The sequence below is a fragment of the Buteo buteo genome, chromosome 4 (assembly GCF_964188355.1).
Source record: "Buteo buteo chromosome 4, bButBut1.hap1.1, whole genome shotgun sequence".
Lineage (NCBI taxonomy): Eukaryota > Metazoa > Chordata > Aves > Accipitriformes > Accipitridae > Buteo > Buteo buteo.
This window is the reverse complement of record NC_134174.1, coordinates 62,194,358-62,213,562: the sequence shown is the minus strand read 5'-3', so window position 1 is coordinate 62,213,562 and position 19,205 is coordinate 62,194,358. Positions and strand designations below refer to the sequence as shown.

Genomic DNA, 19,205 nt, shown 5'->3' with positions numbered 1-19,205 from the left:
ATTTCTACTATTTTTCAGTGGCAACCATAATACTGAAAAACATAATCCCAAACCAGGATGGCTTGTGTTGGGATCAAGTAACTTAGTTTTTTCCTAGGTATTCCCCGAAGTAAATACCTCCAAGCCTTTTACTCTTATTTCCGCAAGCTTCATAGGCCAGTGTTGAAATCTTCAAGTGCATTCAGATAGGGAGAGTATGACCTGGCAGAGACATGTGGCAAAGCATAGCAATACAACAATACTCAGCAGGTTCTGGCACCAGTAGGGCCACTGGTGCCATTTGGACCAGCCCTACACCAGTGAGATGAGTTTTTGTGTGGTGGGAAGAAGCACCCCATGCATCCCTTCAGTGTCTAACCCCCACCACGAAGTTGTCTGAAAATCTGACCGTTAGGAGAGATGTTCTTGCTGGCTAAGCTCTTTCCCATCAATTCCTCAAGGCATTTTAAAAATTCCCAGCTCTTCTCCTTCAAAGGCTGCTGCTGTGTTGGGAGCATTACACTAATCAGTGCTACCTTGTGTCAGCACAGCTTGCCTTGTGACACCACATAAAAACAAGTGCCTAGCACAAATCTGGGGCATTTGCCCATCCCAAATGTGCTGTCACAGGGTGAAAATTTCTGTATTTACTGATGTCAGTGCTTGCTTCACACCTTGCTCATGCCAGCTCTACTAAAGAGAAGCAGTGAAGATGCAGATTTGGTAGGGCACAAGCTCTGAGAGGTGCAGAAAGCCAAAGCCAAAATATTAAAATCAGTCTTCGGCAGCAGGAGACAACCTGGTCTCTGACCCAAAGTGCGAGAGCAAACTTCAGTACCGACATTTCTGCCCTGTTTCTTCTCTCACCTTCCCTTGGATTCATACCTGTTGTCCAGACGAGACAAGGCAGAGAGCACGCTGCCTGCACCGGAGCAGAGCTGTTCTGCTCACGGTGGGTAGCTCTGTGACACCCACGCTCAGGCACGAGCGTGCTTGGTTCCCCTCTTTTGAAGATGGGGATGAAGGCTTGGAGCAGTGCCCCTGTCTCAGGAGAGCAGCCTAACTTAGAGCATCCTGTGGGTTTCCAGATTACTTTTAAGTCAACTCAACGAGAAATGACCTCTCCTTCCCCTCCTTCCTTTCCTCCCACCTTGCCTAGGGTAGGGATGAGAAATATTAACTAAGAGCCCCTGAGTCCAGCACTTAGCAGGACTAAAACATAAATTTCGTAAGATCAAGGACTGGGAGCCCAAAGCTGGCAGCTTACGGGAACCCTGCCAGTGGGTGACCTCAGGCATGCCTCTTCACTCCTCCACATCCCTCATCTCCCCACTTCATTAAATAGTTATAACTTCTTAGCTTTGAGGGAGGTTTAGAAATATACTCATGAAATACAGACCATTATTTCTATACTCTGTATGAAATACAGAGTATTTTTGTTGTGTATTATTTTCCAGTGAATGACTTTCCATATTACTGTTGCAACGGATGCTGAGGCAGATGCGGGGAGTGCCCACAGCTGGGAATCGCCAGGGCTCTTCTACACACACAATTTCAGAGAAGAGGGCAATTAAAGGCCTTGACTCCACAGGCCTTACTGAGTCAATACTTCCCTTGACTTGAACGATGGTATTGTCTTTGAAATGCACTGAGGCATCTCCCAGCAGTACAACTAAATGGCAGGAGCTGCATTATTCAGGGATAGGGTCATGTTTAAGGTCCTTGTTTTTCTTTTGAAGGAAATAAGAGTTGCAATTGGTGTCGGTCGCTTGAGTTTAGGAGTTTACCTGAGCTATGCAAGCAGCGCCTTGTCCTCTCACCATGGAGATCCATCTGAATCATGTCAGAGGATGTAAAGCATCCAGAGAACATTGAGACAGGCACTTGGTTGTGAAGCTCCAGGTTGTATTTAATGGACACCTATGGACTTCCTCAAATACAGATGATATATTCATCAAGACAGTATGGTGTATATATAGAAAGTTGAGCTTAACCCATTAGGAAACAATTAATGTCCCTCAGGACAATTAGAAATGTAAAACTTTGGGAGGGGAGGGGACAGCAGATGTAATAGCTGAGAATTGTATCTTGATGATGACCACATATAGATGAGTTTCAAAGAACCAGCCATGAAGCTGGAAGTGCTGCCAGTAAACACAAGCATTCTGTCAGTGTGTTGGGGTTCCTGGTATCCCAAAAAGCCTACCTGCCCTACCTAGCTGATTGCCTCCACCAAAGGTCTCTGGCTCCAGAACAAAAAGAAAAGCTGAAGTCAGAAAAATGGTTCCTAGCACAGTGTTGTTAGGTAAGGACTCAGGATACTTATTAATATTTATGACTCCATTTATTTTACAAGCTAAGCACATAACCTGCTAAACCACCTGGACTGAATTCTTTGTAAATTATATCCTTCACTCAGAATGGTCTTCGGGTCATGTCAGATCATAAGTACACAATGACTTGGAAAGCCTTTCTGGGAATTTAAGCACTTACTGGTTGCCATAACCTATTTGTTTTGACTGTCCTTCTGAAGATTGCCCTACGCCTAGCAGAGGCAACAGATCGTATGCGCGCTTGTGAACTCTCAGCTAAAAGAATAATGAATCTGACATTGCTAAAACTTTTTGATAGATTGACAGTACATTATGACACCTCAGCTTTTACTGCTATGGGAAGAGCGGTTAAACTCTGCATGTCCAGAAGCAGGAGGAGTCACAGAGTACACGAAGATGAGTGTGGTGGCAAGACATGGAAGCAACTCACCTGCAAGGTAGGTAGCATCCTCCTGTAATCAAAGACCCCAGCTCCAAAAGCAGATACTCTCGTGGAGTATTTACACATGTAGCTTCCTCCTCTCAGAAGGAGGACATCATGATGAAAAAGCCCATATGAACACTCAACACATTTAGGTTCAAACCCAAAGCAAAATATTTAATGTCTCCACTCTTGTCTTTTCTCTCCGCGGAACAGAGACAGGAGTTCCTGCACCCACGAGGACAGTGTGCTGATAAATAATTAGAAGACACCCCCAATATAATAATGATCACAGCTCTACAAGAGTGTAGAACTTATGCTTAATATGTAGACGCAGAAATTGCTGAGATCGTGAGCACTAGAGGCCAGGCTGGGACGTCAGTCTGTGGGTCAGCCCGGCTCAGCGGGTCCATGGTCGGGCAGAGCAGGGCTGTGGGGAGCTGGAGACCGGCATCCTATGCCATTGCTGGGGCAGGAACTGCTGGTCCTGGGCTGCAACTGGGGAGGGTGGGGGGAGCCCTGGGGGGACCGACATTATGACCTGTTAGTGCCCTCAGGGCTCAGACAGACTTAGGCTACAGCCAGCTTCTCTGCTTTGCTTTTCTGTTGGCATTCTGGCTTCTCTTTATTTTAAACAAGTAGGAGGTAGTAAGGAACCTATTTGGTTTAAAAGGCTCTGGGAATTTTAGAGAACTTCAGCTCAAGTGGACAATATTTTGTGTATATCGCTTTCCAGTTGCAATGCAAATTTAACTTCCCTTCACTCACTGTGTTTTCTGGGACTATAAATTAAATTCAAGTAGTCAGCTAGTCCAGAGAGGTTATCTCTATGTTAATCTTGCAGGAAGGAGTAGGGGTGTATTCTCCAGACTGCAAGGACAGGGAGACCTCTGTAGTGCTAACAGACTGCAAGGATACGTCTTGCTTTGCTAACTCCAGAGATCCATATAGGACTGCAGAAGTGAAGGAAGGGCCATCCTAGGTCCAGGAGTTCATCTCCTTGCCGAATCTGACAGTTATAACCTGTCGGACTGTTTGTGCATTGCCCAGCTCTCTCTCAGACATCATAATCTGCTTTACTTGCCTTTTCTTTAAATCATGTTGTTTCAAGTCCTTCTTGCTATGAAGATCTCTCCCAGCTTAGCATCTATCATCTGCCCAATTTTGACAAATGTTTCAGAGAGCGAGTCAGGCAGGCTCTGAATTGAAACATGTCTTCTCTGAGGATTTACTAGTCTCTCTCAGTCCGTTCTCACCAAATAACGAGCAGTCAAGTGTGGTTGCTCTCCTGACTGATCTCTTTTCTGCAACCGTTCCAGCTTGGTTCTTGTCTGTGAACAAGTGATGCTCATGGACTCATGAATACAGATTCTCTTACTATAAATCACATAATCTTGACAATATAATAGTATGACCGTAAACACTTCTATATAATCACTTCCCTGATGTACATGCCTTCTAGTCCAATTTCATAAAATGTGCTCAATGATTTGCAATTCTGCAAGTTTATCACATTTCTTTTTCCCCACTCTGGAGTGGGGAAAAGTGTTTTAGTCACACTGTGCTTGTCAAATTCTTGCTGTGTTGGATTAGGCCATTCTTCCAGCTTTCCAGGCAGCTGCAAGAACCTTGAACGAGAGCTATCCAGATCATTGCTGAATGCTAAATTAACAACTGAAGACTGACAAACTCATGTTTTTCCCAATATTCAGAGGAGTCATCCAAGAGGTTTTTGTAGAGATCACAATAGGTATTTATAAATACTAACACCCAAAACTAATGCATTGGTCAGGCACTGACTGATTGATTGGTCAGGTCAAGTGCCCATGAGCTGGACCACAGCTGGTAGGGTGAAGTGACACAGCTGGAACAGGACAACCGGGCAATGAACACACTTTCCTTGTCATGAAATTTCATTGTGTTGCATGAAGCTTCTACATTGACGGCTCCTATTTCACTAGGTTCCTTCCTTTTTGAAATACACCGCAGCTGCTTCACAGATCTACTCAATCACCCAGTGACACATATTTGTACACTCGCCATAAAGATTTTTTCTTTCTTGCTTAGCCAGCACCAGCAGGAAGTGATAAGGTCTGCTTTAGTTACAGAGAGATGCATGCTGCAGCAGGCATGGAGCTAGAAACTCTTAGATAAAGGATGGTTACTTAAGGTCCTTATCTAAGATGCTCCAAGGAGCTGCCATAATAAAAATAATAAACACGAGCAATAATAATTATCAACAGAATTCAAGGAGTCTGACCCTAATCCCATGCTGGATTTATAATTTAATGATTTTGCTGACTTTGACAGAGCTGCTTCCCTCTGAAACTGCTGAAAGTGAAGTCAGCATCAGGGCCCAACCCTTTTGTCCTCCTTATTTATAATTGAAGTACTATGAAAGGTTGTATAGCTCCTCGGTGATGCTATTTAGACCAAAAAGCAGGTGAGATTTTTGGATCAAAGAAGCTTTTACCAAAGTCAGATACTTCAAATTCTTCTGTCTGAAGTGGTAGGCTGGAGAATTTTACAGGGACAGACTCCCTAATGTTTTTTTATGACACCTTTTTCCAAACAGCATAAATACTGAGAACAGTTTCTAACATGGTTTCCTGTTCCCATGAGTAAAAGCTTATACATGAAAAAAAAAAAAACCCCAAAACTGACTTTAAAACCACTGGGCTTTGATTTAGCTCAAGAGTTGGTCAAAGTGTTTATTTGAACATCATCCCTAAAATCTATTTTAAAATCACCTGGAGACTGGGTTAAATGACTTCCTTAGTCGCTGCCCAAAACCAGAGACAAAACATGGCCACAGAAAAAAATAATTACTAACCACAAGAGTGCTTGATGTAGGTATAAAACACTTGTTATGTTTGTCCATTATTGACCAAGAAGAACTTGGGTGTGTTTCATTGAGAAGTTTCCCTGTCTCCAGGGTCTGCAATTGTGTCCTGATTGCAGGTCACTGCTGATAGTGAGGGAAAATAGCCAGCCCTTTCATTAGAAAAAGAAAAGACAAGCAACAACCATTAGCCATGGTTTTCAAGAAGATCAGAATTCAGCCCTCTGCTTCTTAGGTAGCATTTAGAAATGGCTTTTCTATAAAGTAAAAACATGTATACATGCCAGTCCTTAATCTCTTTGAGCACAAAATATATTTGTTTCATCGGCATAGCAAATTGCTGTAAAAAGCATTTGGCAGCGTAACTTTTCTTGCAGAGCAGATAGAAAAGAAGTGCTGTTGGCTGTCAAATGTTAGCCCAGGCACGCACTTTTTATTTACAGACCCAGACAGTAAATCAAATGTCTTAGTACAGCAAATCATGTCCTGCTCTTAAACTCCAAGGAAAGTTCATGAGCCTTCATTTGCTCTTTTTTTCTCTTCCAAGTAACTACAAAGCTGTCTTAACATAAGTCTATTTAAACTGGTTGAGAAACATCTTTTAACAAGAAGGCCACGTATTTCTTTGTCTGAAGTAGATGATACCAGAGCTTGGTCTTCTGCTGGGAGATATGGAAAAACTTGGAATCAGCCCCGGAGAAAGCCAGTCCTCTTTCTTCACCAGAGTCACCTGGCACGTCACCATCTCTGTGTGAGAAACTGGAGTTACAGCGACAGCATGGGGGGATCACAAAAAGCTTTATCTTTCAGGTCCTTCCTTTCTTACTCACATGAATGGCTCATCTCAGGGAGTCATTCAAGGATGAAATTGCTAAAACCTTTTCAAAAGCCCTCTTTTGACCATCAACATTTTGCAGCTCAGCCAAACATCCTCCTACAAATTCAGATTTGCTTTGAAAACATTTTATGAAAATGCTGCTATGATATATTCAAACCTTCTGTTTTCTTCAAACTTCTTTTAAGTGTCATCAGAAGTTTTCATCCGGGCATCAGCCAGTTCTACCATCCAGGAAGCACAGCAGCTTTTGGCTGGCAAGTGTATTTGGAAAACTATCCATTAAGCATCGATGAAATCTAGACAGTCAATGCTCTCCTGAGACATTGGATGGTTGTGTGAGAGAAAAACAGCCTAAAGTCAAGCTGGTGGGCAGAAGGCTTCATACATACACCGAATTCCCCAAACTCCCAAATTCCCGTAGCAGCAACAACTTCTATTACTTGCCACAAGAACAGAGTAAGGTGGGGAAATTGTGGAACGCACAGGCAGAGCCCCAGCCTCCAACTCTGGCACTGCTTCTCAAATCTTGTTGTCACATGTGACAGAAGACAGCAAAGGGGTGGCTTTCCCCTACAGGGCACTGATCAGAGAGCATGATGACAGTCTGCATCGCACAGCAGATCAAATAACTCTCTTCCAGCAGCGCATCGAGTACATTGGCAATTTTATATGCTGATTTTGTGGTGTCTTCTCTCTCAGTTTTCCTGTTCACACAGGACTTTGTGGAAGCAGATAGTGTAATGAGTCGATGTTCTTAGACAACACCATTACCCTGATTTCTCATCAGTAGATGCTTAACATAGCAATTCATTTTTCACTGTCAAATCTCTACTCTTTTCTTCTTGCTTTGCTTTCCCTTCCCTTGTTGCTCATTTCTTTCCATTTCCTCTGGTCTTTGGTACATCCTGAAAACGCACAGACATAAAGGTTTATGCACAAGTTCAGTGTCAGCAGGATTCTGGTGGTGCCCAGCCACTGAGAGCTCCATCAGCTTGAAAAAGTATGAACTAGCCTCAAAAGAACTAGATTTTATCTACTGAGAGACTGAATTTTTAACTCAAAGCAAAAAAAAAAAAAAAAAAGCTCACATTCGCATGCAAAACCGTGAGCACACAAGCCAACTAACATTTGTCCAAGCACTTCCTAAAACTCTCTGATGAGTACCACGTGCAGACAACCAGCTATTGGCACGGACACGCAATGCATTCACGGACTTCATTGTCCATGAAGGTTTGGACTTAGATCTCGGGCCACTATGCTAAAAATATTGGCCTGGTATATGAGAGATCTGTTGTCTCCACACAGCCATTACTTGCTATGAGTAATGAAGCAAATTCCTGGTATTTCTGTCACCATCTGTGCCTATGTACTTTAACAAAGATAATTGAAATTTATCCTGAGCAACTTGATCTCCCTTGCTCTGGGTGTAATGCAGGCTATCATCTTGAACGGGTTGAGAAATATTTTTTCTACCATGTATGTGGTGCATAAGGTGAGGAAGAAGCCTTAGGTAAGGTAGCCCAACTAAATACTTTAAGTTGCTCTTAGAATATAGTATGTCCTGGCAGAACAGCTCAGTACAGCTTGTGGAGGTGCTTAATAATAATAATAATAATAATAATAATAATAAACATATAATAATAAACATATAATAATCCATCTATAATAATAAATAAGAATAATACATAAAAATAAAAGTATTCCAATTGTGAAAGCCAGGAAAAATAGTAAGACTCATCATTCTGGGTTCACAAACCACTCATATTGCATGCAACAGCCACACATGCTACATTTGATGCACCCTGCGGTCTGGAAATTAGAATCACAAGGTATGCTGGGAACCTGGAAGCAAAGGGGACTACAGGGACTCGTCTCAGCTGGAGTCTCAGCTTTTGCCTCTGCTGAGCCTGCCACCACACGTGCTATTAACATTCATTATATGAGAGTGTTTTTGTGATGTGGGTGCATCTCCACCTGGAACGAGTTGAAAAAGCATAAAGGCCATCAAAGTGCTATCAGATGTTATTAACGTTGAGCCCACTAAAATCTGGACTACATCTGAACTACTGGCACACAGATGACAAGTCCTACATCCCATTAAGAATTTCCTGAATCCTTAGACGTATTACTCATGTAAAAGTTGCTTCTGAATGGGTTGTCGTTCTTTAAATGACAAAGCAGAGAGTAAGAGGAATATTCCTGATGGTTTCATTAATGGCTTTTCGGTTCAGTCTCCGTATCTTCTTTCTGCCACCGTTTTGTCTCTCAGGAGGCTTCCTCGCACAAACTCCTCTGCCCTGCCTGGGGCTGCTGGTAGTGAGACCTGTGCCGGAGCCCAACCGCCCCGACCACCGTGCTGATCTAAGAAGGGCTCTCCAGCTGTGGGCTGGCTGCACAAACCTTCCCCAGCCCAGAGGCACCAGCCCTCACTGTATTGTCGGTCTCTCAAGCATGTCTTCACCATATTTATGTCCATACAGAAAATGGCTCCTTCCTCGGCTGTCGCTGGCATTTTCTCCTTCTACCCCTTCTGCCCAAGATCATCTTCTGCCCCTTCTGCTCTTTCCTCCGTCCGTCCCTCTGTAACTCCCACACCAGGAATACCCTCCTCTACACTCCTAACTGCTCGTGACAGCTGCCATCTTGGCCCAATCAGGAGTGATTGATCCAGCATCCTTCAGCGCCAAGCGCATTTGATCTGTAAAGCTCTCCAGCTGGGTCTGTAATAACTCATATCCTTTGTGGGTTACACATCAAGCAACTCTTTCCCCATCAGTCACGTCTTTCCTGATAGAAAAGTTCTTCCATGAAGCCCTTCACGGCTAATCCACCATCTCATCCAGCACGTGATGGAAAAAAGTTATGAAAAGCGATGTTTTGTACTGCTTTGATGCAAACAAAGCTGATTTCCATGTCAATTTTGTTGAATAAAAACTTCTGGGGGCAGAGACTGTGAATTCTTCTAGGATTTAGGCCATGATAAGAGCAGTCAACTCATAAATATTTATGCCTGAGGCTCACTAAATGAACCACTACTCACTACTTTGTTTCATTTTCATTAACTCTTTTGCTGTATTCACTGAGCTACATTCAGATCCTGCTATACAGACCAAACCGCTGCAATCACTGTCAGCGCAAGGCTGCTACGTACTGCTCCGTCATCTGGGCTTCCAACTTCGATAGTAAGAAAATTAGGGTCAGATATTCCCGTTCGTGTGCAGTGTTTCAGTGCACCTGAGTAGAAGACATAAATACCTTTTTATCTCTGACATTTGGGTGTGTGTCCAGCTCTCCAGCCTCCTTTAGGTTCACAACACAAGACAAATGACCATGTTATATTTGCTATAGGCCGGTTGTGTTGTGTTGCCTAAATCACATTTTCTTGTGATATGTTTTGCAGAATCAGAATGTGCTGGTTTGCCTACGTTGCTCGCAAATGTGAAACTAAATATCTCTTCAGAAATTAGATTTGCTGAGTATTTTGTTAGCTATATAACAATCTGTTTTCATGCACTACAGGCACTAAAATCAGGTCAGAACAAGACCATGCAGACCAGTATTCTGTCTCAGAGACAGCGGGCTGCAAAGGAAGAACACAAGGACAGGAAAGTCTGTAGAAATGCTTCTTCCTCATCTGCCAATTTGGGACTCAGTGATTATTGAGCCAGAAGTGTTTGTATTTAATTGTTTTTCAATTGTTTTTCATGATTTTGTCCCACCTCCCATTGATCTAATGTGACCTTTGAATCGCCACACCCTCCCATGCCAAGGAATATCTATGGCTTAATTATATGTTGTGTGAAGTACCATTTTCTCTTCTTTCTGTTTGTTTTCTTAAACCTGCCACATGCAAGTTTCATTTGGCAGCCCTAGCTCTCATAAAGAAAGATGTTTAACAATCATTCCATCATTTCCTATTTCCCTCCTCTGTGCCCTCATAATGTTACACATCTCTCCTTTAGTCACTCACCTCTTTCCAGACTAGAGAGCTACTCTTCATGTCTCATATGGAAGTTGTTCCCTATCTTTGTTCATCCTTTTCCCTGGCCTATAAACCTTTTCCAATTTTACATTTCCTTTGGGAGGTGAAGGACCAGAGCTGTGCATTGTATTCAAGAGGCAGGTGCACTGTCATTTTATAGAGGGTCACGGTGATGTGATTTGTCCTCTCTCCTTCTATAAAATACATTTTTGTCCCATTATAACTGACAAGTTCTGTGTGAAGGAAAGCTGTTTACTGCCATCCCTTGGCCATAGCTAGAATGATCTGGTGCAGAATCCTTAATGCAAAAATCCAGCCAAAATTCCCTGACTTAAGTCCATAAAGTAAATGTGAAGTTATCAAGGTACCACGTTAGTGAGAAGTCTACAGGGGATGAATTCAGGATGAATCCCTCTGCATAAATGAGATCTCACTGATATGAGAAAAACTAGTCAAATGATATAAAGACCAGTTCTTACTAATGCTGGCAGCGTTAAGCATATCACAAGGAAAAACCCTGAGGAGCAGGAAGTGCAGTTCTCTGATCCAAAGCCCATTAAATCATCCGAGTCTTTTCATTGATTTCTGAGACCTTTGGCACAGATCCAAAGTTCTACACTGATTTTAATCCAAAGACATAAAATAAAGTAATATGAGAGTAGTCTGAATGGAGGGACTTTGTATGTGAAGCCAAAGTTGCGGCAAACATGAAAAAGTTAACCAGAGTTCCTTCCAGCTGTTGTATTCTTTATTGTTATTCTTATAAAGCACTTTTCCATATACTATCACTCATTATATATTTTACATATCATCAGTATTTAAGCACAACTAATTATTAATAAGGACTGAATACAAATTACCATGTACATGGAGCGTAACAGAGATAAGATGCCATGTAAATATTCCGAAAATCTCAGCTTCAAATGGCAAATTTACCATGGAGAATAATGTACATTCTTTCATAATCAAGCATGCTTTACTATCTAAGGTTGTTGTTCACATTCAGCAGGCATGCATATAATTTACAGGTTGAGAGGCGGTTAATTAAAGTCAGTGGTTTCTTTTATAGAGTGTGGGCTGGGGTTTTTTTAAAGAAAAAATTTTCTATCATTGATAGCTCAATTCAGATTATTGATACTATAAGCAAAATCTTGAAGAAACAGCATTATTCACATATTAATGCGCTCCACAAGTATATAACTGCAGGATCCTCACCACATCCCAGTGAAACAGGTAGGCTTTCCTTTCTATGAGTGGGTCAAGGAACTCCCAGAAGTCAAGCAGTCTGTGCAGAGTAAAACCTGAAGTAGGAGTGAGGACTTCTGGGACCGGTGTCCCCAGAACCTCACGCTCCTTTAACAGCAAAGAGATGGAGCTTTGTTCCATGGCTGTAGTCGCCTTCAGGTTGGCTGTGTGCCTTCCCCCCGGCCATCTCAGGAGCAGAACTTGTCATAAGCACTTGTATAGCTGGACACCATGAGACACGTGGCGACTCTGGGCTGAGTACAGATACAATAAATCATGAGGGAAAAGGAGGGGGTTCAGCCCTGAACAGATGAACAATTTTCTGACTGATTTCTGGACAGGGGACAGAGAAAAAGGTGAAAATTTGGTGTCCTTCCTTTCACTTTAAAATTCCCCTGGCCTACACAAAGGTGCAATGTTTGCAATACCTGCAGTCATGATGGAAGAGCAGCTGGGTTCATACTTCTTTCCCCCACGTCTCTCTGATGATGAATCATATTGCAGCAGCATGCTGTCACAGTTCAGTACCTACAGCCACAACCAAGCTGTCCCTGGCTGCAGACAAGGTGGCAGGACGAGACAGTGATCTGGGCCTTGCTTGGGCAAATGCTGAAAAAAAAAAAATAATCCTAAACTGGCTTGCTGTGGGAGAGAGGACAGAAAGGCTGCTGAAAGTCAGAGCTTTGCAGAAGGTGCTAGGGAGCACTAGCAAGGAGAGTCTTCTGCTTTTTCATCATGCGTCATCTTTGGGAAGATGAGACCCTGTTGGAAAGTACTCCCTGGAGATGCCTTCATCAAATGTCTCCTGAGGTATTCAGCAATTTTACAGTAGATTCTCAGAGGAAATCAGAATAAAATATGCCTCCTGTCAGCCCAAGGCAGAAATGCACAGGAACAGTTTCATCTCATTGCAGTTGCCAATGCTTACAAGTGAAGGAGAAATGGCTGCTCTTATTTTGGATATACTTTCTTTGATGGCATCTTTTTCTCCCCACAAAATGAAATCACCCTTTTATACAAACCAATTAAGCGGTCTTGGCCCAGCTTAAAAGCAATGAAGACAATTTCCATGCCAATAATAATATAGAGGGAAAAAAACAAGAAAAACTTGGGATGTTCCAGCTGTGTATCGCCAAATCCAATAGTTGTCAAGGTGATAAAGCAGAAATAAAAGGCTTCCTGAAAATCTAACCTGGTTTCCCAGTTTGGAAGAATAGCAGCTGCACAGGAGATGTACACAAAGATAACTAGCACCATTAATACAATGGGCACATCTAATTTTTCTAACTGTTTCCCTATTTTGTCAAAATTCTCAATTACTCTGGACATTGTCTTTCCCCTGGCTAGTTCGGGACATGAACTCCATCTCTCAATGCTTTTATTTCTTGCTGGTTTTGTGTGTTCATTTTCTCTGGCAATTAACATTTCAAAAATTTCAGCATTGCGATATTTGGTTGGCTTCTTTTTAACACCTGCCTGACTTTTCAGCACTTCCATAATAGTCAAGGACTCATTGATGACTACTTTAGACTGTGTTCTTGATTTCAGTTCATCCCCTTTGTTACATGTGGATCCAGAACAGAGTTTAGAGGCTAGAATTTTTGACTGTAGTTTTCTGAATTCATTGTAAGACTTGGATAAGACAGTCGCAAGGATGTCTCCCATGTCTGTCAGGACCAAGAACATCAGAGGGATGCCAAATAAAGCGTACAACATACAGAGATATTTTCCAATGCGTGTCACAGGATAGGTATTACCATAACCTTGAACAAAAACAAAAAGAGGAAGAGAAGGGAAAGGGAGAGAGAGAGAACATTGTGATTTATTAGGTATTCACATCCTCTGAGCTTTTCATTGTTGTCAGTTTTAATGGTCAATTTTTAGTCCAGCGCATACTGTTCTTTTTGGCTTTGCTTCGAAGCTATTAAAATTTCTGAGTCTCAAATACTAGTTACTAATGCAGGCATCCTACCTCGTCAAGCACTTGGAGGTTTAGAGTTTGCCAGTTCTGTCGAATTAACTCTTCCTCCCTGATCAGCTGTTTGACTTAACTGCCTGACAACAAGAGGCCATTTAGGGAGGAGAAACAAAAGGTTTGGGGCCAGCCCGAGACCGGTCGGGGTGCAGCCTGTGTCCTGCTGCAGACTGTTATCAGGAAGATTTCCTGACCTGGGAACTGGGGTTAAGAAGGATCCCAAAGGCAAGACAGCAAGAGAGGTCTCGTGTCCATGGGTCCCTCTGCAGGGAAGTTGAGCTGAGGGCTGAGCTCAAAGAGACCACAGCCGGTACTGGGGGAAGGTAAGGGACTGTGCGTGAGGAGCTGGGGAATCATCTCCTGGCCAGCCCCCAGGACCTTACAGCATGACGGCATGATTTCTGGGCATGAAACTCCCGGAGCTCTGGGAAGATTCAGATCTGGATGATTGTCTGAATTTGGAACCTGGGACAGCACTATGGATCAGATTGGGACAATGAGATCCGTATCTCAAACTTAATTTCTTTGCCAAAACTCCTTGTGACGAATTGTAAGCTAATAACAGACTTTGAAATTGTCCCTAGTTCATCAGCTCTAGCTCTAATGGCATATGTTGTATTGGCATTGTGTTTGTACTGACTTCATAGGTTTCAGAGTCTCTTCAATGTGCTCAGAAAAACAAAGGATCAAGTGAGGAAGCATATGTTTATCACAGGAGGAAATGCATGTTCATTCTAGGGTGCTAAAGCTTACAAATATAAATTACAACAAATAGGGAAGTACTACCAGACTCATTGCCTTTATTATACATAAAATGGTAGCAGAAGATATACCCTTCTCCTAAATTCAATTTTGGTATTTATATTTCCTTCCCCTAACATATTGGATATGAAACTTAAATTGTAAGTTAGTGCTTTTCTATTACAGTGGGAGAAAACATCAGCATTATATTAATTGTATTAAATTTTAACAACCATTTATCTTCTCATCCTCCAAAAAGACATAAAGCATTTCTTCTCTCCCTTCACAAACATTGTTCTTTTCTAGATGATCTCCCAGGGTAGGCACTTGGCCTGTAAGATTGTTAGCTCATATGCTGAGCTATGGCTTCCTTCATTTTCTTCATCCATTCACGTTTGTTTTCACTAATGGCTGCCATGGCCTTTGGTCTGAATCCAATCTTGGTCCCTCCTTTGCTGCAAGGCACTGAAAAACTGTTTATTCTCTGTCACTCTGTTCCCCACTGGCTAACTGGGAATTCTAATCCTTACTGCCGAAGCAACTGGGGAAGATTAATTATTGCAGTTATTGTACAAAGTGATTTTCTTTTCTTTTTTTCTCAATTTCCATGCATTAAAAGTACCTAGTGCAGTTTCAAGGGTTAAAACTTACTTTGAGCTTAAATTTAGCTATCCAGAAATCTAGCCTAGCTGAGCCACTAGGCAACCTCCATGGGCAGTGAAGAGATAGCAGTTCAGACCACCAACCTTCAGACTAGATGCCTCACTTCTCCTAGATAATTAAAGATAGCTAAGCTGACTCTAATCTGAAGTGACTTATCAGTTCCTAATACTGCAAATAACAAACCCACCACAACGGAAATAGCCACCTATTAGCAACAAATATTCCAGGCTTCCTACTGATCCCAAAACTTGCTCAAAACCTGAGGAAGCTGTGCTAATTCTCAGTGCTATGAAGGGCAAAAATAATGGCAGTTTAGAAATAAATATGTTGAGTCAGTGTGTATGGGGACATTTGTAAAGTCCCATGTTAATAGAGATGGGTAAGTATAGCCAGGCAAGAAGTTTTCAACAATATGGTTTCTCATCAGTTTACTGAAGTCAAAGCTTTCTGATAAAATGTTCTCTTTCAGACATTCCCAGCTGATGGTTTTGTACCAGGAAATATTCACTGGGGTGAGAATCCTGGTCTGCATCTCCAGTATGTGTCTCTGACGACCTAGATGACTTGTCTTCGAACTCAGGGGCTGCAAGAAGCCGAGTTGGAGCTGTCGCCTAAGACATCAGAGTCTGAGGTTCAAGCCTCTGCTGTGACTTAGGCAGCACGCAAGGGTCTCCTACATGCTCCAAGGGAGTACATTAACTCTCACACTATTCCTTGTACAGGATAAGCTCTTTCTTAAGGTTCAGATTTTCTTTTGCATTAAGGTACATACCCTTGCTGGGATCTTGAGTATATCCTAATGCAGTGGAGAAATGTCTTTGCAATTTGATACAAAGCTGTGGGACTATTTCCCATCCAGCTTTGATTCTGACAAATTTAGATAGTCAGTGTCTGTACTTGCCAGCATTTGACAAAGATTAGCAAAGGGATACAAGCAGCTTTGGGAATGAGCATGAGGAGTTTTATTTAGCAATGCAGAGGGAGCCAAAACCAGAAAAGAGGTTCCTATTTGATCTAGGTCCTCCTTTGAAATATGAAGTCAGAATGAAAGATTTCAGAGGTATGACTTAAACATTGCCGTGTGCTGTTAACCCAGAGAAGTGTGAACAACAACAGCATGGTTAATTATAGAGCCATAGATTTACAAATCTCGGTTAGACATAAATAACAGGGAAGCAATTGAAAAACAGTGTATGCATAATGAATTACCTCTTCCAGTGAAGAAAACGTTACCCAACATAACACACAATCGTGGGAAGGATCAGGTTTGACTGAAAAAATGGAGCTTTCTTTTCACTTTAATAGTTTTGTGTATGTCATATATGAGTACATGTTATAGGATGTATGTAATGATGCAGCTAATCAGGCTGTACCATCACTAGTTACTAAATTCTGGCTTGCTTCTGTGACTCAGCTACATGTGTTTGCAGAACCCCTTGCAGACTCATCATCAATACTCAGGAGAAAAATTCAAGGGGATTTGGGGTTTGGGTTGGTCTGTTGGTTTTTTTTAAATTCCCTGGAAGAAATGCATTAGAGAAAGCAGCAATAACAATTGGTTCTGCAGGGGGTTACTTTACCTCTGAACTTACCCACAGTTGTGAATACTGTGCAGCAGAAAAAGAGAGACCCAAAGAAAGTCCATATATCTTTTGGATTGACAAACCAGTCTCGTTCAGCTGTGTTGAGCAGTGCATGGATTTTTTCCTTAAATATCTCCTCATTTTCTGTCATGTTATCTGTTACAGTAACAACAGGAGATACGGTGAGTGTTTGCAGACCATCACTCAGGGAGCAGGCAGCCTGTTATTCCAGTGAAGTTTACTCCAGCTGAGGATTTGCTCGTACTCTTTTAAAAGATAAAAATATTCACCTCACCCTCCCCTTCCTCCCCCCCCCCCAAAAAAAAATAAAATCAGGTGGGTCCAGTGGCTTTGTTGAGTAAAGAAATAAGCGACAAATAAACAAGCTATGCTCCAACAAAGTCAAAATATGACACAAAAAATAAGCATAAAGAAGCAGGGCACCTACTGGGATGCTTGCCCCAGACAGATCTCACACACAACTGATGCACAGATACCTGAGTGAAAGTCCAAGCCCGAATATGAGGATTTCTAGATCCAGGAGGATTTCTACCCCTTTCCTCCCCTCTAACTCCTCCATCAGCACCACCGGGTCTCGGGCACAGCCCTGCACCTGCATCCGTCCGAGCATCCCAGTGCCAGAGGGCTGGCAGGAACGCTCGGAGCTGGGAAGAGGGAGCTGGAAGAGACTTTCCGGGACAGTAGATTCAGTCCCCAGCAATCAGAGGGAAATACCATGGGAATTTCAGCTGCTCTTTAAGGGCCTCGGGTAAGTTGGACAAAAGGGAGAACACAGGCACCTCAGGAAAAGTCTTTTCAGGCAGGAGCACAGTGACCAGGGAAGCTTGCAGTCAAAATCACAGCCAAGGAAGACAAGCAAACAACAGCAGTCATTGGGTAAGCAGAGGGAAAATCCTGTTTGCAGGTTCAGCTGTCAGTGCTTTGAAGAAAGTCTTCAAAAGCCAAAAATCTCATTCAAAAAGCAAGAGAAGGAGTAACTCCCTGTACAGTTAAGTAATTTTGAAATTCCAGTACATACCTGATAAATTTCTGGAGATGTGCCACAGATTCTGCAGAAATTTTCTATATTCTTCACTTAAATTGACCTTCCGGTTACCTTCAATGTGGGAAAACATGAGAGCCCCAAGAAAAGCGTAGATCACAAGAGAGAGAATGAAGCAAGCATGAGGAAACACTGCCCAAAATATTTTTTTACATGTCCTTTTACCTCGCAGAGGCTGTGATGTTGATGCCATCCTAAGCTTGCTCTTTTTTTTTTTTTTTTTTCTTAATTTGGTGGAGAAGACACAGCTTTTAGAAACAAGGATGAGGATGTAAAAGCTTTTGCATCCTAGAAAAGCTTCTCCTGCGACAACAAGGATTGCTCTGCCTCAGGCTTTCAGATCACATGTCTTTATAAGTGAAGATTGCACTATAGTCCCAATGGAAAAGGAGCACAACTAATCAAGCCTTGAAATATTTCTCAGTTGATGATATGCCACTCCATCCCTGAATTACTATTGATCAGCCAGTGCTGTAATGCACGCAGATTCTGCGGGTTTCCATTGGCACCAACTCATGTTTAAAGTTTCTTGTTCTGAACTACGGTTTCCCATTGATATAGTAGAAACATTTCCAACTCCCAGGAGGGAAAATGCACACTGTAAGGGATGGATTTCTTTAAAGATTTCTCCCAGAAATGAACAGGGAAATTTAAAATTAATCAAAAGAAGGGATTGGCATTAATTATTGTCGCCTCTGGGCAGAATGTAGAACAATTAATTTCTCTTTCAGATGGCTTAAAGAATCTCTCTCTATATACCACGTAATCTTTGTAGAGGGGCTCTTTTGAATTTTAAAGGATTTTTCTCAAAAAAGTCAATAAAGTTTTGCCCAGTTCTCACTTGATTAAAGTCTTCCTATTAATTGAAATTCCCAGTGACCTTAGTAAGTACAAACTGCAGGATTCAGTTCAAGGTTAGTGATCTTTGCAAACTATTTCCAACTTTAAAAATAAAAGCTTTCTTTTCATCCATCACTCTAAAACTTAGAGCAATGAGCAGTGTCGCTGCTCTTTACAATGTTAGTAGTGGTAGTAAGGGGAGTTGGACTTTACAGAAAGAGGTGTTAAATATTTCATCCCTAGGAGTCTTTCATTAAAAATTCAAACAGCCTTGTGCAGCCAAGACCTACTGAGCTGTATACAAGCAACATGTCCATACTGCAAAGAAATCCTACATGTTTACAGTGATTTCTTCTAGGTCAAACTCAGCAAATTGCATCACAAGATATTATATGCTCATCAATATGGAAGACTCCACTATAGAAAAGAGGCTTTCAGGGCTAAGACAAAAATAAGCCTGTGTGCTTGCTACTTTTCTGGTAATCTGCCTCATTGACTCAGTCTTGCTTTTTGACAACACGTTTGTAAATCCTCTTATTGCAGTCAATCTCTTTTTTTTTTCCCCCATTGACCTGGAACACAGGGTTGAAAACTGCTAATGTTCATAATTAATCAAAAGCAACAGAACTTCCCTAGAGGTTGTACTTAGAGATAATGTACTTAGGTTTGGTGTCCTTACCAGAGGAGCAAAGGACACAGA

General features: G+C 42.0%; 1 protein-coding gene across 1 annotated transcript; it reads right to left on the bottom strand.

Annotated features, from left to right (window-relative positions):
• Positions 1–12,591: 12,591 nt before the first annotated feature.
• KCNK18 (potassium two pore domain channel subfamily K member 18) lies at positions 12,592–17,858 on the bottom strand. Its single transcript, XM_075026992.1, has 3 exons — positions 17,642–17,858; positions 16,612–16,758; positions 12,592–13,403 (listed from the first exon to the last, which is right to left on the bottom strand). The coding sequence occupies exons 1-3, from the start codon at positions 17,856–17,858 to the stop codon at positions 12,592–12,594; spliced, it is 1,176 nt and encodes a 391-aa protein (XP_074883093.1).
• Between the last annotated feature and the right edge of the window lie 1,347 nt (positions 17,859–19,205).